General features: G+C 44.0%; 1 protein-coding gene across 2 annotated transcripts in view; it reads right to left on the bottom strand.

The window, feature by feature from the left end:
* Positions 1 to 11253: 11253 nt before the first annotated feature.
* Positions 11254 to 21071, bottom strand: part of LOC148659177 (uveal autoantigen with coiled-coil domains and ankyrin repeats-like) — a 55384-nt gene continuing 45566 nt past the window's right edge. For both annotated transcript variants that reach the window (XM_088641151.1, XM_088641152.1), the window contains exons 16-19: positions 18098 to 20812; positions 16704 to 16856; positions 14819 to 14884; positions 11254 to 14305 (exon numbers count right to left, since the gene is read on the bottom strand). In XM_088641151.1, coding sequence (XP_088497277.1) covers positions 14234 to 14305; positions 14819 to 14884; positions 16704 to 16856; positions 18098 to 20812 — 3006 coding nt within the window. In that variant the 3' untranslated portion in view covers positions 11254 to 14233. The remainder of the gene's footprint in view (positions 14306 to 14818; positions 14885 to 16703; positions 16857 to 18097; positions 20813 to 21071) is intronic.

Here is a 21071-nt window from a genome sequence, read left to right on the forward strand (position 1 = left end):
CTGCACATAAGCACCTTTTCAGGTAAAACAACTTAACATACCCATTTTGTTATACTATGTCTACTGTCTGCAGAACCGAAGCATTTGTAGAAACGTCCTTAAAGGTCTTAGATCATTTGTATGATCTCCATAAGTTGTTTGGTTACATTGGAAGGAAACTGAATTATAATTATACTAAGAAGCATTAAAACCACATCAAATGAGTATTGGAATTGGTGGCATTTTTAATGTATCTCATGGGATCTTATAACCACAATGCATTTATACGAGGAAAAGAGCACAATGTTACTTGACCGAAGTCTGGACAAAGTGGATTGTTAAAATCATTTATAAGGTGAGAGAATTGTGCTAATAACTGTTCACGTCCTGAGCTCTTCTCAGAGCTTTCCTCCAATAAAACTGCAATGGAAATACAGTGATAAGCGCATGACCTGTTTTAATGTGTTAATAAGAGAGCGTGGCAGTGCGGGTGCTCTTCTCTTTCCATTGAGCAGATAAAGGGACCTTTGGAGAAAAAGATTTGTGGAGTGAAAACCGGATGAATCTGTTAAACTGCCATCGCTCTCCTCCCTGTTAGCTGCTCATGCCCTGTAGACTCATTACGAGGGCGGTGTGTGGGGGGGGGGGGACTGTAATGTGTGAGAACCTTTGATCAGTGGCCTTCTGACTGCTAACAACTGCCAGCCCAGCCTGGATCCCGGCCCAGCTGACCTCTGGCTCTTTGCTAATCCGTGCATTAAATCTCGCAGTGCCGAACCACATTGCCCATTATGTGTGCGCATTCCCAGCAGTCAGTGGGGCCTCCGTCACTGATACCACCACCGGCTGCCAGCGCTGCCTGAAGCCTGCAGGCCCAATCCAGCAATCCAGCTCCCCCGGCAGAGGTCCTGCCAAGGTGTGGCTGCAGGATGAGGGGGAGGGGGCTTTCTTTTTGTTCGCTGTTAAGGTTAACAATATAGCAGAACAGATGGAGGATAAAACAGCCCGCTGTAGCCTGCCCATCACCCCATCAGCCCAAGAAAACCAGCAAAGGCAGCCGCTTTTACCCCGCTTTGTCATGCGTCACCCCTTTCCCACCTCGGCCTCGACAGCAGTGACAGATACAGATGAGGGATCAGACTAATTTGTCAGAAGGACTGTCAGCTCTGTCTCCCCTCTGTCATGTCAAAAGTAAGAACACTGTTAATATTCATTGAGGAGCACAACAAGAGGACGGCAGGGAGAAAACAGGGCGAGAGGAAATGCTGGAGTGGAGGAGACACCTCTGTGTGCTGAACGACAATCAGTTAATTCTGAGCATTCTGTCTGCATATTGTTCGCTGCCTCACCCCCAGCCCATTAACTCGCCAAGTGTAACCTTGACATATTGAGACGGAGTGTGGGCACCCCTGCTCTGGGCATCTGAATGTTAGTAATGCACTTTGCTCATGCATTATTTAGAAAGCAGCTTTGCTAATTGAGTTTTAATGTCACAGACCGCTCTCTGGCGTATGTTTGACAAAGCAGCGAAAGTTTCGATTCTGATAGATGAGCTGCAGCCTTCGGAGCTCCTCCAAAGGTCAGCCGCAGCTGTGGGTGAATGGAGCCCAAACCACTCTCTTAAAGACAACACGCCCACGCAGAGAGAGAAGCCCACCCGCGCCCAATCTGGACTGAAGCTACTGGCACTAGCAACAGAGTGCCGTTATAGAAATAGCCAAAACTGTTGTACGATTAAAAAAAACCTGCACTGTGGCACAGGTTTGGTGGTAGAATACACTGAAATTGTGACTAAATGCTCACCTAGGAACAGGTAAAGGAAAAGAAAAGAGACACAACATTTTGGCTGTGGAGCCTTCTTCAGGTGTTCAACTGTGGGTTTTGTTTCCTTTCAGCATGGAATAAAACTTCACCTGTTCCTTTGCAGCTAATGCTTGCTGACTCAGCTCCCTACTCGAACTTCTAACTGCTCACCCTGTTGTGGATCTGCAAAGGAAGAGTGAGTATGGGAAAGGGACGAGGCAGTCTAGAAGGTGGCCCCTCAACCTCTCAATACTGGGTCCTCAGTGTTGCCCTCAGTACTTGGCTCTAGACTTTCTGAATCACACAGGGCTCATGAGGGCTGCTCGTATTACACATCTCCCTGTTTTTTACATGGTCAGCGCAGGCTCCACTGACAGAGAGCGAAACAGCCCCGCAGTGCTGCTGAATTATCACGAGCCACAATCCCCACAGTTTAGAGGGCAATTCAACAGTAGAAAAACAGCACCAGTCTTACATGTGCTTACACACTTCCACATGGATAACATCCAACTGTAGAGACATCCTCTAAAACTTAAAGCAGTTCCTCAGTACATTGAAAGCAGATGGGCTGATTTAAAAAATATATATATTTGAAGCCATCTCGATTTAAAGGAATTGTGCAGTAAAGATTACCAAATGTGGGCTTCCGTCCAAAACGAAATGAACACAGATGTAGTTTTTCCACTTTACAGGCTGTTTATGTCTTGCAAATTCCTATCCCTGAGATGAGAGAGAGCATACTTTCATGTTTTTAATTGGATTGTGACTGCAGCCTTGTATAACAAATGAATTTTCCAATCCTAATGATCAACAGTCGCTGTGTTCTCAGTTTACTCTGGACCTCGGGCTCAGTGCCTGATGTCTAATTAGGGCTGCCATTACCTTCCACTCCAGGGCCACATTGACACAGACTCGAAACCTCTGGAGCTTTCCCTTCTTTACCAGATGACAGTTTTCACATGAAGAGAATTTATATGCAAAAAACAGAAGTGGGAATGCAAAGAGAGCTACGGACCTTTTGTTCGATTGTAAAGTACCAACAGTTAATCTTTTCCCTTGCAGAAACAAACGAACGCTGTGGGCTCAAAATGCTTTCAAACGTGCTTCATCCCTCGAGCACAGAGACCCTTTGTCCTCAGTTGGGTGCGCAAATTGTTTTTGGGCGATTTCATCCCCAAGCATATGTGGTCCGTGGACGAACTTGCTCTTAACCAGTTGATTAAATAATAATAGTTCCTTACACTTATACAAAAAAAAAGAACGTTAAGTGTACATATGGAACAGGAAGCAATTGGTGTGCAATCAGAGTGTCTTTAATACTCTCTTCAAAGACATTAAGGCTTCATCATCTTGTGCTGTGCCATGTGTTCAGACCTGAGCTATTTGGCTTGTTCATTAGTAAGCAGGACCAGCTGGCAAAGGTAATATCCATCCCTCATAGCATTGCACACAGTCCATTAACACGGCCTTGTGGACACCAACGGCTGTGTTACACCGATGGGACCTTAGATCCATCAAGACTCACCACAGTGCCCACTGGGAGATTTCTTTGCCTTTAAAAGAGATTAAGTCACAAATGATACAGCAGGACCATTTTGACACTCTGTGTACTGAATGTTGCATGACAAGAGGACAGACGAAAAGTAGAAATTCTGGAGAAGGTCCAGAGAATATTATGATGTTATCATTGGGAGAGTAAATGCTATACCAGGAAAAATATGAAGTATATATTTCTTAAGAAACATGTAAAACAAGGGAAACGACAGGTGGTTTGATTCACCATTGGCGCATGCCTGAATTTCAGGACAATGGCGCCATCTAGGGGAAATCTGACATTTTGACAGGAGGAGCCCGGGGTCAGGCTGAATTTTTTGCTGGTCATGGGGGAAAACTTTACAGCTGAGCTCTAAAGCACCAGCGCTAACTGATCTGCCTGCTGATTTAGGCTTTTGATTACTGTTTCTGTGTAGCCCAGAGCTCCATATCCTACTTCAAGCATATAATTTCCAACAACTTCAGCCAACAAGACTTAAAGCACCGTCTTCCTCAACATGTGCATCTTTATTTCTTAATGAACAGTTATTGCAAACCTGAATGTGAGGAGTTCTGAAACTCAGAAACTGGCAAAGGGTTGACACCAGTTCCAACTCCCATTCAATGTCTTTATAACCAAAAAGCAAATGATAAAAATGCCACAAACAGAAAACTGAAAGCAATGAACTTGAACTTTATTGCCTATATAACCAGTTCAATGGAATTCTTACTTACAGAAAGTCTCTTGATTGTTAAAACAAGTGCAGACAGTGCATCAAGACAACATACAAACAAACAGTAGACAATGTACAAGTAAACAGTTTGAATGTAGCCTGTGATTAAGAGCTCGGCTGGACTAAAACCCAGTAGGCAGTGAGAGGTTCAATCATCCATCAATTTTCAGTCCACTGGTCCTGTTGTGGATCTTGACACTTAACGGATGCCCACTGCCTTCAGTTAAAATCAGTTATTACTGATCCCTGCATTCTAATGTTATTTTTTTTTATAGCCAGCAGCCATAACACCCTGCAACTCACAACTGGCAGCCCACTGGAGCTCAGCAGGTGGGAGCCTGGTCGGTACCTGGATGGAGACCTCCTGGGAAAAACTAAGGTTGCTGCTGGAAGTGGTGTTGTGGGGCCAGCAGGGGGCGCTCACCCTGCAGTCTATGTGGGTTCTAATGCCCCAGTATATTGACGGAGACGCTATACTGTAAAAAGGCACTGTCCTTTGGATGAGACGTAATACTGACGTCCTGACTCATTGTGGTGTGGTTATAAAAAATCCCAGGGTGTTTCTCAAAAAGAGCAGGGTGTCCTGGCCAAGTTTCCCATTGGCCCTTAACAATTATGGCCTCCTAATAATCCCCATCTATGAACTGGCTTCTTTACTCTGGTCTCCTCCCCACTGATAGCTGGTGTGTGCTGAGCGTTTTGGGGCACCATGCCGTCACATCATCCAGGTGGGGCTGCACAGTGGTGGTGGTGGAGGGGAGTCCCCATTACCTGTAAAGCGCTTTGAGTGGAGTGTCCAGAAAAGTGCTTTATAAGTGTAAACAATTATTAATATTAATTTTCATACTTAATATCGCTGGTCGCTGACCACCAAAAACTATACAGACCTCAATTTGACATCTGGGCCACCTTCTCATGGCAGTGCAGTGAGATCTGGGCCAAGATACCACCCAGGATTTTGTAAGCCTTCACAGATACTTGCTTTGTGCAGCAGAGTGTCAGACAACAGAAGCAGAAATTTTTCAAATCTATTATAATATATTAAGAACCATAAAATGCTATTGTCAGAAAATCAGGCACAATAGGATTTCAAATGCTAATCCTAACGAAAGTTTAGAGCTCTCCTTGCTCTGTAATGTGGTGCTACGCACAGCAACAAAAAAAATTACAACACCATAGGCAAGTTGTGTAAGACACGAGATGTCTCACAGCTGTAGAAGCTGAATTCATTTAGCTTATTTGTATGTTGAACTGAATGAACACACTTTACAGAAAATCAAAATAATGAATATACATTTTGCAAAATAATAAAAATGCTGAATCCATAGGTAATGATCTTAAGTTATACCTTACAGCAGACTTTGCTGAGCTTTACTATGAAGCACATTAGTGTCAAATCCCAGTTTAATTTATGACTAATAATTCTTAAACATTTGTCTTTCTTCTCTCATGTCCCCACAATTGATACAGTTACCAAATCTGACTTTGTTGTAAAATCAATCATCTCCTTAATATCAACACATTTTTTAGTACCATTATATGTATACCAGCATCTCAGGTATGTAATCTTCTTCTGTATCTTTCAAACGAATTCCTAGATGTTCATCAGCTGCACATATTTAAATAAATCAGTGCTCACTCTCCAATAGGAGAATTAGCCCAATGGAGTGAGTTTTTAAACAGACTTGCCCACAGGGGTCAGGTGGAGTACTGCCCACGAACCCCAGTCTACAAATCCTAAAAACCAGAGCACTTGAGCTAAAGGAATCCTATTGGAACACTGTACTCATGTCTCTATTGCAGAGGTAGTCAAATACAGAACCTTCCCATTCCTTCAAATACACAGAAACCTCACTACTGTTTCATTAGTTACCAAGTCTAATTATATTCAGCTGCGCAGGAACTAACTGTACCAAGGAACTGGACTGCAATGGCCAAGGGTGTTCTGATGGTCTTAATGAAACTAGAAAATCTCCATATTGGGTTTATTGGCCAGCTCTGTAGAAAGGACCAGTGTAGAGAAGAAAAGTTTAGCTACGCAGAAAGCAATGTGCCCACAAACAGCCCTGTTTGACGGTCACGTCCTCTTCCTTTCAGACTCTCTGGGGGGTGTTGGCAAACAAGCGAGCTCTGTGGGTTGTTGATTCCTGTCGGGGCTGCCCGTTGACTGCTGGGAGACGCGGAGTTTCAGCACACAGGCAGGCGTACTGTACCTCATTTTACCTCTTCAGACTAAGGCAAAAGTTCAAGTGTGGCAACGACAGTGACCTGCGCGTTTGGCGAAACATGTAACGCTATTTCTTTAGCCAGTCAGATTTCATGAGTCACTCGTAACAGCCCCTTAATTAAGATCTGTCAACTGTGCACGAAAGTAATCGGGCTGGGTTCCTTCACAGGCTGAGGGATTATGACGCAAGCGGGCAGCTGGAGGCGGGTTTCTTCATCTGTTTCTCGGCAGATCTTTCGGGGAGAGAGAGTGGATACACACTGCATTAGCGGTTAACCAAGAGCTAATGAGGGAAAAAGAAAAACACACACAGCTCAGATGAAACCGTTTAGCGTGCGGCGGATTCAATGTCCTTATTGCGTTTCTAGGAATGATACATCTTGCATTAACCCCCACGCGTAATTATGGTAAAGCTCTCTGCCTGTTTTGAGTCAGAGCCAAAAACCACAAACCAAAAACCTCTGTGTGTGTGTAAGAGAGTGAGTGTGCACACATGTGCGCGTTTTATTTCCCCTCAGCTTTTAGTATGCCAAGCTCCTCTCCACAGCCCCAGCTGTATATGTTACACCTAGGTTTCCAGGAGTTCTAAATTGAACACAGGTTCTGTAGTTCCTCCACCCGGCCACATTTAAGGCTCCACAGCGCTGGTTCTGCCTGCTGGGTGCTGGGGTATGATTTGTCTAATCTTTTTCCAACATCCCACTCTTCCAATCAAAGCAAACTCTTGGAAGATGAAAGAGCCACCCCTCGACCCACCCCCTGCTGTCTGGCGGGGTACTCCAGGTGTGTTGGATCGTGGGTCTGCAGTGGACAGAAAGATGTGCCAAACCCATCCAGCCCAAATCTGCACCATGTGTTCTCCAGAGCCTTATTAACCCATAAACTGGCATTTTATTGAGGCAACAGAAGTGTTTCGACTCTGTGGAAACATTAAAGAGCTACAGTGGCCAGAAAAGTCTCAAAGTGTCCCCCCAGGGGACCAAGGAGGAACGGGGTATTTGAAGCAGACGGAGACGTCCTCCGTCCCAACTCCCCGCTCCAGGCCCGGTCACTCTGGGAGACGCAGGGAGAGAAAGGTGACCGATCCCCTCTCCCCTTGCCACCTTCCCCCCCGAACAAAGACGGGAGGCGTGAAGCCAAAAGCGAGCAGACAATTTGTATTGCATGTGGACAACTCTGGAAGCCGCAGTGTGTAACAAAGTGCAGCTTTCTGTTCTTAATCAGAGACAGGCCAGAATCAAGAACCGGGTGGCAGACTACTGAGCGAGGTAACAAACCGCATAAAAGCGAGCAGGAGGGAGGAGGGGTGGGGATTAGAGGCCTTGCTTTTTAAGGGTTTGCTAAATGCTGTTACACTGCTGTGATTTTGTTTTTAAGAGAGATGATTAATGTTTTGCGAAAAACCAAAGAGAGGGGCATCTGTTCCCAGTTACAGGGCTGGAAATCAGATTAAAGGGGGGCAAAAAAAACTCCCCAAACAGATTGAATTGTATTTGCCATAATTGCTGAGAACAGCTTACACAGAGCCGACCGCAAATAACAGAGTAATAAAAATATATATTCGAAAAAAAACAATTTGAAATTGATGCGTTTTGGATTCATTTCCAATTAAATGCAGGACGAGCCAGATTAATTATAGGGAGGGGTGGGGGCGATACACATTATCACAAAGTACAGGGGGAAGGAAAGGAAAAAGCTGGCCATGTCTGGAAGTTAATATGCTATTGGGTTTCTTTCCTGTAACAAAATACTCGCAATTAAACTCCACCGACAGTGGCGAACATGTGGAACATGACATGGTGCTGTGATTCTACAAGCCTCTTTTTTTTTTACTGCTGCATGTTTTAAAAGACTCATAAGCCACAATAAAAAGAATAATAAATTAAGACACTGCACCAAACTAAACAGGAGAGGTTCCGATTTTAATATGCAAAACCTGCCCACCCCCAGGAGAGATTCCACACTCCTCAGCCAAGACTGTGCACCTTTCTGGAGCCTCATCTGGGGAAAAGACTTTTCCCCACCCACGCCTCAATCTACCCTCTTCAACATCGCAACAGAGCTGCCACACAAACATACAGGGCTCCAGGAGCTCCAAACAAGAGCAGGAAAACGTCTTGCAGGACAAAGAGAGAGCTTTGTTCCCACTGGGAGGCACAATCATCCTTTTTGATTGCATTTAAAACCAAACCACATGCAAACAGCCAACCGTGCAGTGCAGAAAGCAGTTGGAAAAGATATCACTCCATACTCTTTGAGGACAGAAGGTTAGATCTCCGGAGGACGTGATTACCATAAAGGTAATATCGTGCAGCAGGGGGAGTATTATTTCCACAAGCAGCTTGCCCAGTCTTTATTGCAATATCATTTGCCAGTAATTGAACCATAATGCCCTCCGCCCTCCTTGAATGAGTTCCATTCTCTTCAGCCTGGGCCTGACAGGCTGCTTGTCATCCAGACTTTGATCATGGCAGAAAGGAGGGCGTGCTCTGTTGAAAGGTGGTGTATAACTTCAGCTGCAGCTCTAGTGAAACAGATTGTTGATAGCAGGTGGATCTAGCTTCCAGTCCATGACTGTAAAGGAAATGCGATGGGAAACCCACTTAACCAGCCAGCGGCACTCTATGGCTGTGGTGAATGGAAAACAATTTCAACACATCTATTCCAGCAGGAGAGGGAGGAAACTCTTGCGGCCTCCAAAGTCCTCCACAGGAGGGCAGCATACTCAAGTATTGCAGGCTGTTTTTTTAAAACTGAAGTCCTGCTGATCGGTTGCTGCTGGGAGAGATGTTAATGGGGCCAGCAGGGGGTGCCCACCCTGCGGTCTGTCTGGGTCCAAGTGCCTCAGTATATTGACGGGGACAGCGTATTGTAAAAAAATGACGCTGTCCTTCAGATGAGATGTAAAACTGAGGTCCTGACTCCCTGTGGTCATTAAAAATGCCAGGGCATACTTCAAAAAGAGGAGGGGTCTTTTCCTGGTGTCCTGACCAAATTTCCCATTGGCCTTTGCCAATCATAGCTTCCTAATAGTCCCTATCTATGAACTGGCTTCATCACTCTGCTCTCCTCCCCACTGATAGCTGGTGTGTGCTGAGCACACTGGTGCACTATGGCTGCTGTTCCATCATCCAGGTGTGGCTACACACTGGTGGTGGTGGAGGGGAGTCCCCATTACCTTTAAAGCAGTTTGAGTGGAGTGTCCTGAAAAGTGCTATATAAGTGTAAGAATTATTATTGATTTAGTAGAATGGAGTTCTTCCAAAAAAGCAGAAGGTAGTCATCTTTGCTTCTAGTCTCGTATGTGATTGCTTTCCTGGCAACAAGTTCCAACTTATTCTGACTTATCACGGTTTCCAATTTGAAGTCTTGTTCTGTTGAACTGAACTTGATGCTTCAGATTTATTATGGTTATGGCTGCTTATCTACAGCAGCTGCTGATCTACAGAAATTGTATTCTTTTTCTTATTAATTGATAAGTCTGAATGCCTAAACATATATTAATTGAATTTCACTAGTTTTATACTTAGTATGAAGTATCTTGCAGGAATTTTATATTCATAGATCTAAGTTTCTTACAATCTATTAAAAAAAACAGTATTTATCAGTCACTCATGATGCTGAACAAGAACATATTTCAAACTCATATTTCCCGTCCTTGACAATGCAGGAGGAACAAGGACTATACAATACTCAAATAGCATTTCAGCCACTAATAGGTGTAAATGTATTATGATTTAAGACTGGGATTCAGAGCATAGCATTATAAATCCCTTGAAAAAATACACCTTTCACCTAATTTTAACAGGCACAAGGGGCATCTGTTATCACAGTGAAAAAACTGAAGTGCATCCTCAACTTTAGAGCTTGCAAATGTGCTGATGAAGACACAGATGCTCATACCTTTTCCTGTAGCTCCAGTTCCAGTAATTCCAGTAAAGATCAATAAGGAACAAATGAGAAAAAACAGTACACATCAGACCAATTTCAGAAAAAAAAGAAGAGAAGCGATTCAGCAGTTTAGGTACTGCAAATGACATTTCTGTAACCAACAGGAAGTTAACACTGAATTCTGCATTCTGCATTCTGAATTAATTTAGCTTTGAGCATGAGAACAATCAGAGCTTTATTAATATGCAACTAATGCTCCACAAATTTACTACATGATAAAAATGTAAATACAGACTTTTCAATGGCCAACACTACGTAACTTGTAATTCTCCTTCGTCTATACAATTTCTTGGATAACTACCAAGCTGCAACAATTCACAGCGGAGGCAGCATTACCTATGCAGGAGGCCATGTTTGTGTGGGCTTCAAATTGGAAATCAAATTCACAGCTTGCTATCTTAAATAAATTATTCACTGAATTATGAAGTTAAGAGAATTGATGTGCACATATTGCACACATGAATCCTTCAGAAAATTATTTATGCAACTGAAGCGGATTTGATATACTGTAAATAAGGTTTTTGATTTTGTACCCAAGTATAAAAACCAATGCCACAGTTAAGTGGCTTAAGCCTGCAGAGTATACTGTTTCACACCTTTCTGCTGAAAATGACAAACCAATAGCTTAGCAGCTGTAGATTCTTATAACTGGTGACTGATTCACAAAATATTATCTGAATAATATTAAATCTGTTTCTAACCTGGTAGGGACCCTAATTAATAATAATGAACACATTTTCATTCTATACAAATGTTTTATAAACAGATACTTCACTTTTAATAACTTTAGAAATTTGCAGCACACAATACTGTGATACCAGCTGACCTTATAAAAAGCCAAGCGGTGTTAATTCTGCTACAAAAAATAAATACAGAACTTATACAAGACTGAGGCAAATTTCCATCAAACTCAACAGACTGCAAAAACAGACAAGCATAAATACTTGCCTCTGTAAATAACTGCATTCCTCATCGTTCTTGGTCTTTCAAGGAGTCTGAAATTAAGAATACGCAGAAACACAAAACCATTCTCTAAAATATATTTTTATTAATGTTGGTACAGTAACACTAATTTGAAAAGGAAAAAAATTCAAAGACAAAACATTTTAGTAAAAAATAACCATTTGCAATAGGTCAGTAAACGAGATTTTGAAAATGAATTTTATTGGAGAGCAAAGGAAAAAATATGCCTCAAATTTATAAAGTAGCTCAACGTTTAAACCAAGCTAAGGAGATTTTTTTTTTTAAAAACCCAATTTCTTAGCAATGAATACAATAGGATAATATTGCAGATAGGTGTTTAGCTATCTTGATTTCTTCATCAACCTCAGTCTAGTACCAGTTATTAGAGTTGTTTCACATCTGGTCAATGAGGGTGACCTGTTTTGCCGGGAATATCGGTATAAATAGGGGACGTACATAATGTTCTCCTTGTGACAAGATAAACGTTGAATAGAACAAGTGTTACACTATTCCGTTCCAGTCCTGCTGAATATCACAATACATAGTGCTTAATCAAAGTATAACAAAGCTATTACTGAAAAAATATATCTGTAAGGCAAAAAAAGGTTTTGTTGGAACTCCAATTTCCTATTTTTAACCACAAATAAAAAGATACAGTTCTTTTATCTAGCTAAATTACAGGGTGACTTGGCCTGCCAAATCACAAGACAGGAGCCAGTTTCGTCCCAGTGGTGTCCATGACAGGACATTGTAAGGCAGCACGGTGGTTGCTGGGATGAAATCTGGCCCACCTTTCTCACTGAAATACACTCCTCAAACATGGCAACCTACATCTAGCACGTGACCTGCAGAACCTGAAGGGAAGAACTGGCTAGACTTCAGAGGACTGTGGGCAGAGCTCCTGGAGGCAGTGCACGATGAAACCCAAACCAGCAGACAAGACATGGAAGACACATACAACCATGGAAGACACACAGGTGTAGCTCAGAACCCTGAGGGCCCGCGCTTCTGTGGGCTTTCCAGACCTATGTAAAGCATCAGAGCTGGGAGAAGCGGCTAGATTGGTCCAGTTAAGCCAATAATGAGCCAAATCAGTTTAAGGGTCAAGATGGAGAGAAGAACTGAAGACGCGAGGGCCCTACAGCATCACAATCGGCCAGCCTGATGCAGGATAACTGGTGGAAGTCCGCGCGGTTTGGGTGTTGCATAGAGCCTGTCACTCATTGCCCCAGTTCAGTGCAATGACATCCCGCAGTCCACAGCCTTTGCCTCTTAATACGTCTGCTGAACACACACAAAGAGGTGTTTATTTGGCTGAAGCATTAGCAGAATTCCTTGAGGAATAGCATTAAACATGCCAATAATAGACGCACCCTGGACTGCATTGTAAAAACAAATTAAGGAGCTCGAGTGGATTCGTAATGTTTCACAGTAGGAAATGCTAGCCATTTCTGACCTTTTTGCTTTGCTTTAAGTATTGACTTCATTCTGACTAGTTTAAAACATAAAACTGCTTTAGGAGTTGATCCCTGGCCTCAGAAATGATCATTTCTCTTTCGGTTTATATGGGAAAGCAGAATGTTTTCCATACCGTCCAATTCTATACATTTCTTAGCGAACAATTCCACTGCTTTTGCAGAGGAGTGAGAAGGTCAAACACGTTTCAGGAAGGCAATTCCAGGACAGTAATCTCCAAAGGATTCAAGTCAGTGTTGGCTGATTTCACCTAAACTTAAATACTCAGTTTAAATACTTAAACTGAATCGAATCACTTTTACTACCTATATTATATAGTTTCTCAATAAATATATATGAACAGTTAGTTTAAATGCTATAGTTTTTAAAACATATCAACCATGAGCCAGCGTTTTTACTATTTAGGCCATATTGGATTTAATGCTGCGGAAAAGCATCAAGGAATACAATATTATATAAATGGGAATTATTCCATTTCGAATCTGAATTGAGTTTGCCACTGCGTTACCAGTCTGAAACATGTAATGCATACTGTATGAAGCCTGACCTGACAAACTGCAATTTAATGTTTTAAAATTAGTTTGGTAAAAAAGACTCCCTCAGGTTTTTTCCAATATGTACATTCAGACAGGACTGCCTAGATGACCATTAACTGGTCATCTTTATTTTTGTAGTTATTATTATGTCAGTTATTATGACATTTGAACAACAGCTGAAAAATGTTTTAAAAATATCACTACTAAACCTAGGTTAGAACCAACTTTCTCCACAAATAGCAGCCTCTTTCTGATAATGTACCTTAGTTATTGTTTTACTATTTTCTGCACTGTCCTATGACTGTCACACACTTCGACCTAAAAACTGCATAGTTCAGTATTTATTATTGTCCTTCTAATATTTTGCATACAAGCACAAATGCTGTATTGCATTATGGGGATGAAGTTAATCACACAGCTAGTTTCGTAGGGAGCAAACCAACATCCTAAAAATGGTATTTGGCAAAACAAATGTCTCTTTAGTCTGGGGAAAAGCCATTGCCAACCCTGACACATGTGTGGCCCAGGGTTACAAAAGGTCTTCAAGGAGATGTGAACAATATTGGGAATTACAGCTCTCCCACTGGAGAAGAAGAACCTCCAGGAGGTGCGATGGGCACCTTAGGAGAAGACAATTCACTCTTTATTTCCCCATAATTTGATCTGCTGTAGAATACATATAATTCCAAGGAACTGCAAGGATGTGAAATTCCACAGGTTTCTGCACAAAGGTTTGCTTTTGATTGGATGTTTCTCAACAGAGGCCTGATGCAAACTCAGCTCCTGTACCTGGGAGACTGGTGACGACGGTATGGGCAAGCCGCTGGGGGCTGCGCTCGAGTTGTTCGCCTGGGTTAGCAGCTGAACCCTAAGTCAAGAGCCCCCAAGGGTCCTTCCTTGGCACTGCCATCGAAATCGAAAGTGTTCTTTTCTCAACCCAGGAAGAAGAGGTGTGCGAGGGCCGCGGTCACCGACGTCATGGAGGTTCAGCGGCACCGGGGCGCCCGGACTCGCGGGTCTTCAGCTGACGACTAGCACACAAACTCCTGCCTCATTCGGATGATCTGGAGCAGGGCAGCTTGCACGTCCTCGTCCATGTGGCCCTGCAGGAACAACGAAACAGCCTGAAAACAATCTGTCTCACCACACGGCACAACCTGCTATGCAGCCTCGCGGGAGAGGGGAGAGAGCACACAGAAGAGCCGAGGCAACCAAGCAAACACGTTCTTAGACTTTCCTTTAACAGTATACAAGGACATGACCTACTCCTGCTTTTCCTTTTTACATAAGGCATGAGTTGTTTTAGAAACGCCAGACCTCAGTGGTGGTTTTTCGCAGATTAAGTTCCCTCACAGTGCTTCAGTTTGCCGTGAGCCAGCTACAACAGCTCTCTGCCCACCAACGCGTGGGAAAGCACTTTCAGTTTATAGAAAGAACTGAGAAATATAAGGAAGTGACATATCACCTCCCGTGATGCAATCAAATAGAAAAGTTCTGTAGTGAAAGCATTTTAAAACTATTTCAGAGAATTATAGTAGTCTCTCAGGGCTTCGGAAACGTAGTGCACAAGTTAAAATGCTTCCTTCCTGCAGTGAGAGCTCTGGACCCTACTGTACCTGGGCCGCGCTGAGGAGGTGTGTCCGATAAATAGAAACCACTTCCCTGTGCCGCCTTTCAGCATCCTGCAGGGGAAGATAAGACATGCCACCGCGCCGAGTTAGAAAAAGGCTCCAGGCATCCCAAAAACAAGCCTGAAATGTCCTGCCATGAGAAATGCTGCTATAAAAAGATTTTTATTGGCATTTTCTCATCTATTTTCATTTTCCAAAAGCATTAAAGAGGTCATTCACAGACTCAGGTTCAATGACATTATTGTACACACAAATCACATTTTTGACTTGCACATTTCATAAAAGAGGCCTTCCCCTGTGAGGCCCGCTTGCTTCTAAAAGTTTTATATCCCTATCATCAGGGTGCCCAGGTAGAAGCTTTGAGAGAAGCCAGTCAGCTCTGGCAAAGAGTCCCACAGGAGTACACAGGGATAATCAGTCCCCTGGTACAGACCTTGTGACTGGCAAGCTCTAGACGTAGAACCGTGATTTATTACAGTTTGGCAATTGCCTCATTTTCAAAATTCAGAGTAGCAATGTACAGTCATGCAAAAGCCTTGCTATAGGGGCCATGGACTCGGTAAACTTGCCCAGATCCAGCAGAGAGCCCAAGGAAGAGCACAGTGAACCTGGATGATGCGGGACCTGGTCACAGAATAGACACACCCAGCGCATCTCACATAGATCAAAACAGGTCTATTGATTTCGGTTTCAGCTTTCTCTCATTACTATAAATGTCCATTTAAACCTCACAAACACCTATTCATGGAAAATTTGAAACGTTCCTTTTAAAATCATAACAGGTTCAGTAGTTCTTGATACCCTGCCAGACTTAATCTTGCCTTATTCGGCGTGGCCATCCCTTTCAATTTATTAATGTAGTTGTTGTGGAAGAGTTCATCTATTGCCTGACAGAAAACTGGTTAATATTCATGTAACACCTGGTTTCTATTTTCAAAACCAATATCAAGTCTGACTGCGTTTTACGCATGTTTTAATATTTTCCATGTAACCTGACAGAAAACAGAAGTAAATTGAGCCAGTCTGTTATGTGATATCTGTGCTGCCCCATCTGAAAGCCATTTTTTCCCCCCAAGATCTTTTTTTTTTTAATTTCAGACAGCAAGCAGTAACGACGGGGTGCTTGGAAAATTTACTGATGAAATGAATGTGAAATCCTGAGCAATTTGCATCAGTGACATTATTAGCTTATTTGGTTTCCTTTGCTGTGTTCAGATTTTAAATATTGAATTAAATGTTGTGTGTGGTGATACCTAAAGCTCAGAAAAGTGAAAGTTTTGCTCATTTGTAATCATGCTTTTATTCACACTATGCCTTTCTGTTGATTCAATTAGAGTAAAGGAAGTGTTAGCACGTCCTCGCTTAAATTAATGAGGCTGTGTAATAATTCCCCTACCTGGTACCAAAGCATGACTGGACTTCAAACCAAGAAAGATTATATTAGACAAACAACTGAATTAGACCAGAAACATTAAAAAAAAAATCAAATCTGTGCATATAGTTCCCCAAGCTCTAAACTAGGCAAATTCTTCTGTAGGGAAGAAATCTTATTTAGACATTTTGCTGAAAAAATTGAAAAACTGAAAGTCTTCTGGTTTAACCGCACATAAAACGCTTGCATTGTTCGAACCATGTACAAAAAAAACTAAGCACAGATCAAAGCTGGAATGAACAAAAGTGATACCAGAAAAAAACCCTACAAATCTTCTTCCCGAAGACCAGGAAAGTTGCTGCCGAACAAGTCGCTTGTGCAGTCCTGAACATTAAGCTCGTCAATGCATCTTGAAATGTTAAGAAGCTTTTTAGCAATTAACAAGGCAGGCACTTTGCTGAGCCCTGTCTATTTTCAGTGCCTCAGGGTTGTACTTACAGCCAGCTGTTGCTGTAGGCTTTTGATCTGCGCCTGGAGTGTGTCGATCTGCTGTGTCTGCCTCTTGGTGGGCATGTTGGCGGTGTAGGGCCGCATGGCCAGGCTGTTCAGGGCCTGCTTCAGTCTCTCTGCATCATTCAGCAGCTCCGTGATCTGTCACACAGTGTCAGTGCTCATACACCAATTGCAAAAACCAAACGGCACCTACCATTCCAAGCTGATCAAGACGCAAAGGGATACGACATTTAAAGCATACAGCTATTCCAAATGTGCTGCTGTCCTTGTGCATTGAATTAACGCAACACCAAGCATAAAAAGAGCAGACAAGTACATTTGTGTCTGCCCTGACACTGAGGCTTTAGTTTATACCATGGATCAAAGATACACTAATAACCTGGACAATGCCAGGAAGAGGAGTACCAACAAAACAAAAACACACACATTTGGAGACACCATTCCCCTACATAGTGTCTAATTGAGTAATAGGAAAAAAACTTGTATCCTCTAAAATAATAACACGTAAGAATTTTCAACTTCCACAATTCCCATTTGCTATGTTTGTTAAAAGAAAACAAGATGGTATTATGAGTTTCTCAGAACACCGAGAAAATCAGACATTGAGAATGGTTTCATCACTTACTACAGTAAATGTAAAAAACTTAGTAAGCTTGACTTTGTCAGGTTGTTTTAAAGCACACTCTGTAAGGGGTTGCACTGATTTATCCAGATCCTCACTTTGGTATCCAATCTCTGATTTATAAATCTTTGTAATTGTGCACTGGTGAAGTGAGGTTTTGTTTACAAAAGCCCTGGGAGGATCATCATTAAGTGTAAAAACAAAGCACTTCTGTCAGTACCACACGGCGTTCTCCCCATCTTATGGAGAAGGGTGCATTTCCCTCTCCCCTGCAGCTCTATTCAGAACAACTTGTGTCCCCAATAGTGGCACCATCATTCTGCAAATTCAGGATTTATCCGTACTGGATGCAGACTGGTTAACCGGATAATTTAATTTTTTCTTTCTACAGCCCTTTCATTCCTTTCAATTTACGGGGATCACCATTAATATTTCTCTAACTCTTCTCAAGTGTTTTGTGGCATAAGGCCCAATTCAGTATCCAGGATCGCTCACGCCTGGACTGAGACATAACGCACAGTCATGACAGGGGGTATGTCCGAGTGCCCGACTGCAGAGAAGCCGACCAGCCTGTCCCTAAAGTAGTTTCTCAAGCAGGGATCCTTAGACATTACTACAAATTAAATCATCAAATAATAAAATGATTTAATCAGTTTAACCCATTCTAAAACTTGAAAAAGTTAAACATATGAAGAGTAAGTAGAAAAATATCTGTGAATTTTCTTGATATCAAATATAGGCATTTATGCCCACTTACCTTCTTGTCTTTGGCTTCTGTCTGCTCTGAGGACATTTGTATTCTCTTCTGCAGATCTCCAATGGTGGACAAAGACTTGTCATACCTCTCCTTCAGCTCTTTAATCTCAGTCTCGATGGAGTGCCCTCTCTCCTGGAGCCGCTGGTTCTCGGTCCTTGTGTTTGACTCTGCTTCTTGGGCCCGTGCTGCCTCACGGGACAGCTCCTCGTACTTCTCAGCGAGGCCGGACAAGCGCTGGCCCAGGCTGACGACCTCGGCCTCGAGCCTGCGCTTCTCGGACTGCAGCCCCAGCAGCTCCTCAGACCCCTCTGCTCTGAAGTCCTCCACCGCTTTGGCAGTGTTGAGGAGTCTAACCTGCAGGGAGGCAATTTCCTCCGTGTGTTCCGAGTTCTTCTTTTCCTCCTCTTTCAGAGCTCTTTTCAGTTCGGTCACCTCCCTCTCCAAGGCCTCTTTCACTTGGACGTGCTCTGTGAGAAGCATCGCGTTGGCTCTCTGACTCCGCAGCTCCCTCTCCAGCATGGCGACTTTCTCCAGTTCCTGCCTGTGCGCCTCTTTCGCTCTCGCACACTCTTCCTCAACTTGCCGAATCCTGCTGTTGACCGACTGCTGCATGGCCTCAAACCGCTCCACAAGGATGAAGTCCGTTTCCATTTGCCGCTGCAGTTTCTGAATCTCCAGGTTGCACTGGGCATTCTGCTCTTCCAGCTCTTTCTTTTGTAGAGTCACATCTTTGTACTGCTGTTCAAAATCTCTAAGCTGATGGGTTAGCCCCTGCAGTTTTTCCTCATATGCAAGTTCAATCTCTTGGCATTTCTCACTGGTTACATAGCGCGTTTCAACACTCTGCTGCACAGAGACCATCTCTACTTTCAGCTTCTCATTCTCATGTTTAGAGTGTTCTCCTTCCATTTTAGCCTGACTGTACCTTTCCTGCAGCTCTGCTAAATGCTTCTTCATGTCCTTAACTGTTGCATTGAAAGTTTTTTCTTTTTCCTCAATGACGGATATTGGAACAAACTTGGAATGAATAGCTTCCTGTATTGTATCTAATTCTTTCTTCTGCTCTTCAAGTTCTTTATGCAGCCTTAACGTTTCCTCCTGGGCAGACTGATAAATACACGCAGCCTCCTTGTTCTTGCACTCAAGTTCAGAAACAGTGCTTTTAAGCGAGTTCTTTATGGCTTCGTGATCTCTGAGGCTAATGTATTCCTTTTCCAACTGTGTCTGAATGACCTGTAGCTTCTCTGTCAACATCACATTTCCTTCTTTCACTTGCTTTAATTCCTCTTGAGCATCTTTGCATTCCTTTACCAACCTGGAAATCTCGCCGTTAGCCTTCTCCAATTCACTGCCTAACTTGCTTTTGCTTTCTTCATACATTCCCTTTGGCACAAACTCCTCCTGCACTCTCCTTTTCATGGACACATTCTCGGACATCATTTTCTCCAGCTGCTGCTCTTTTTCCTGGTATTTCCTACGAAACTCCTCAAGCTCTTGCGTCAGATTTTTGTTAAGAGACGACAGCATGCTCACTTCCTTCTCAAACTTCTCTGGCGGGACATACCGGGCCTGTAAGTGAGTTATTTTCTCGCACACAGTGTCTTTTTCTGTTTGAAGCGTCTGCATTTGTGCTTCAGTCTGCTTTATCTTCCGCTCTGCTCCTGCCAGGCTGTTGCTAAGCTCCTCGACAGTGCAGTCCAGGGACCTCTTCACTTCCTCGTGCGACTTCAGTGGCACGTACTCAGCTTGAATCTTACTGTTTAAATCCTGCACCTGCTCTCTCAGTTGCTCATTCACCTGCTGGCTCTTCTTGATCTCTTTGATCAGCGTCTGGCTCTTTGCAGTGACCTCCGACAGCTTCCTCTCGAGGCTGGCAGTCTGCTCCTCCTGGGCTGCCTTCAGCCTCTCGTGCTCCTCCCGAGGCACACGCCTTGCTGCCTCGGCTCTGTGCACCTCCAGCTCCCTCTGGAGCTCCGTCGCCTCCTCCAGCACTCTCTCGTAGTCCTCTCTTAGCTCCGACGCCTGCTTCTCCTTCTCATCCACCGCATTCGTCAGGAGGTTCTTCATGTTGTCAAACCTCTCCGCCGGCACGGCCGAGGCCAGCCTGGCCTCCATCTCCTTCATGCGACCTTCCGCGTCCATCAGCCTGACGGCCGCCTCCTCCCTCTCCTTCCTCAACTTGCTCAGCTCCCTCGTCAGCCTCTCCACGTCCTCCGCCAGCCTCCCTTCACTTTGCTTGTACTCCTCCAGGGCCTTCTCGCTCTGCTTCAGGTGGTTCCTGACCCGCCCCACCTCGGCCGAAGCCCCCTCGTACTTCCCCTTCACCTCCTGCAGCTGCCCCCTCAGCTCCTCCACCATCTGGCTACTGAGGTGCTCCCTGACGGCGACCACGTGGGCCTGCAGCTGCTTCACCTTGGCCTCCGAATCCACCATCCTCTTCTGCACGTCACTCAGGGCCTCCTCCATCTCGCGCACCTGTCTGTCCGAGTCCCGCCTGGTGGCCTCGCAGCTCTCCGCCAGCTCCCGGCACTCGAGGCTCTTGCTGGCCAGCTGGCTCTGCAGGCGTGCATTCTCCTCCGCCGCGGCGTCGTGCCTCTTCCGCAGCACTTCGATGTCCTTCCTGAGCGCCTCGCTCTCGCTGGAGAACGCCGGCCCCGGCAGAGACAACTCCAGCGGTCTGGACACAGACCGGGATGGAGAGGAAGGCTGCAGGATCTACACAGGTACAGGGAGAAACAAGCGGTGGTCTTACAAGGTTCTTTTCTTATGAGGACAGAAGGGAAGTAGGATGATTTATAAAGATGGCTTGACTCAAGAGGACAGGAAAAGGGCATGGATCACAGTTTGGGATTAGCTCCTCTAAGTCTTAGGATAGGAGTATTTGAGGTAAATGAGACGTCTTCAAATGCAGAAAGTTACCCGGTTTGCTAGCTTTAATTTTAAACATGTTTGCGAAACAAAAAAAGCTTAGTCC

Source organism: Lepisosteus platostomus, chromosome 7 (assembly GCF_059453375.1).
Source record: "Lepisosteus platostomus isolate fLepPlt1 chromosome 7, fLepPlt1.hap1, whole genome shotgun sequence".
NCBI lineage: Eukaryota > Metazoa > Chordata > Actinopteri > Semionotiformes > Lepisosteidae > Lepisosteus > Lepisosteus platostomus.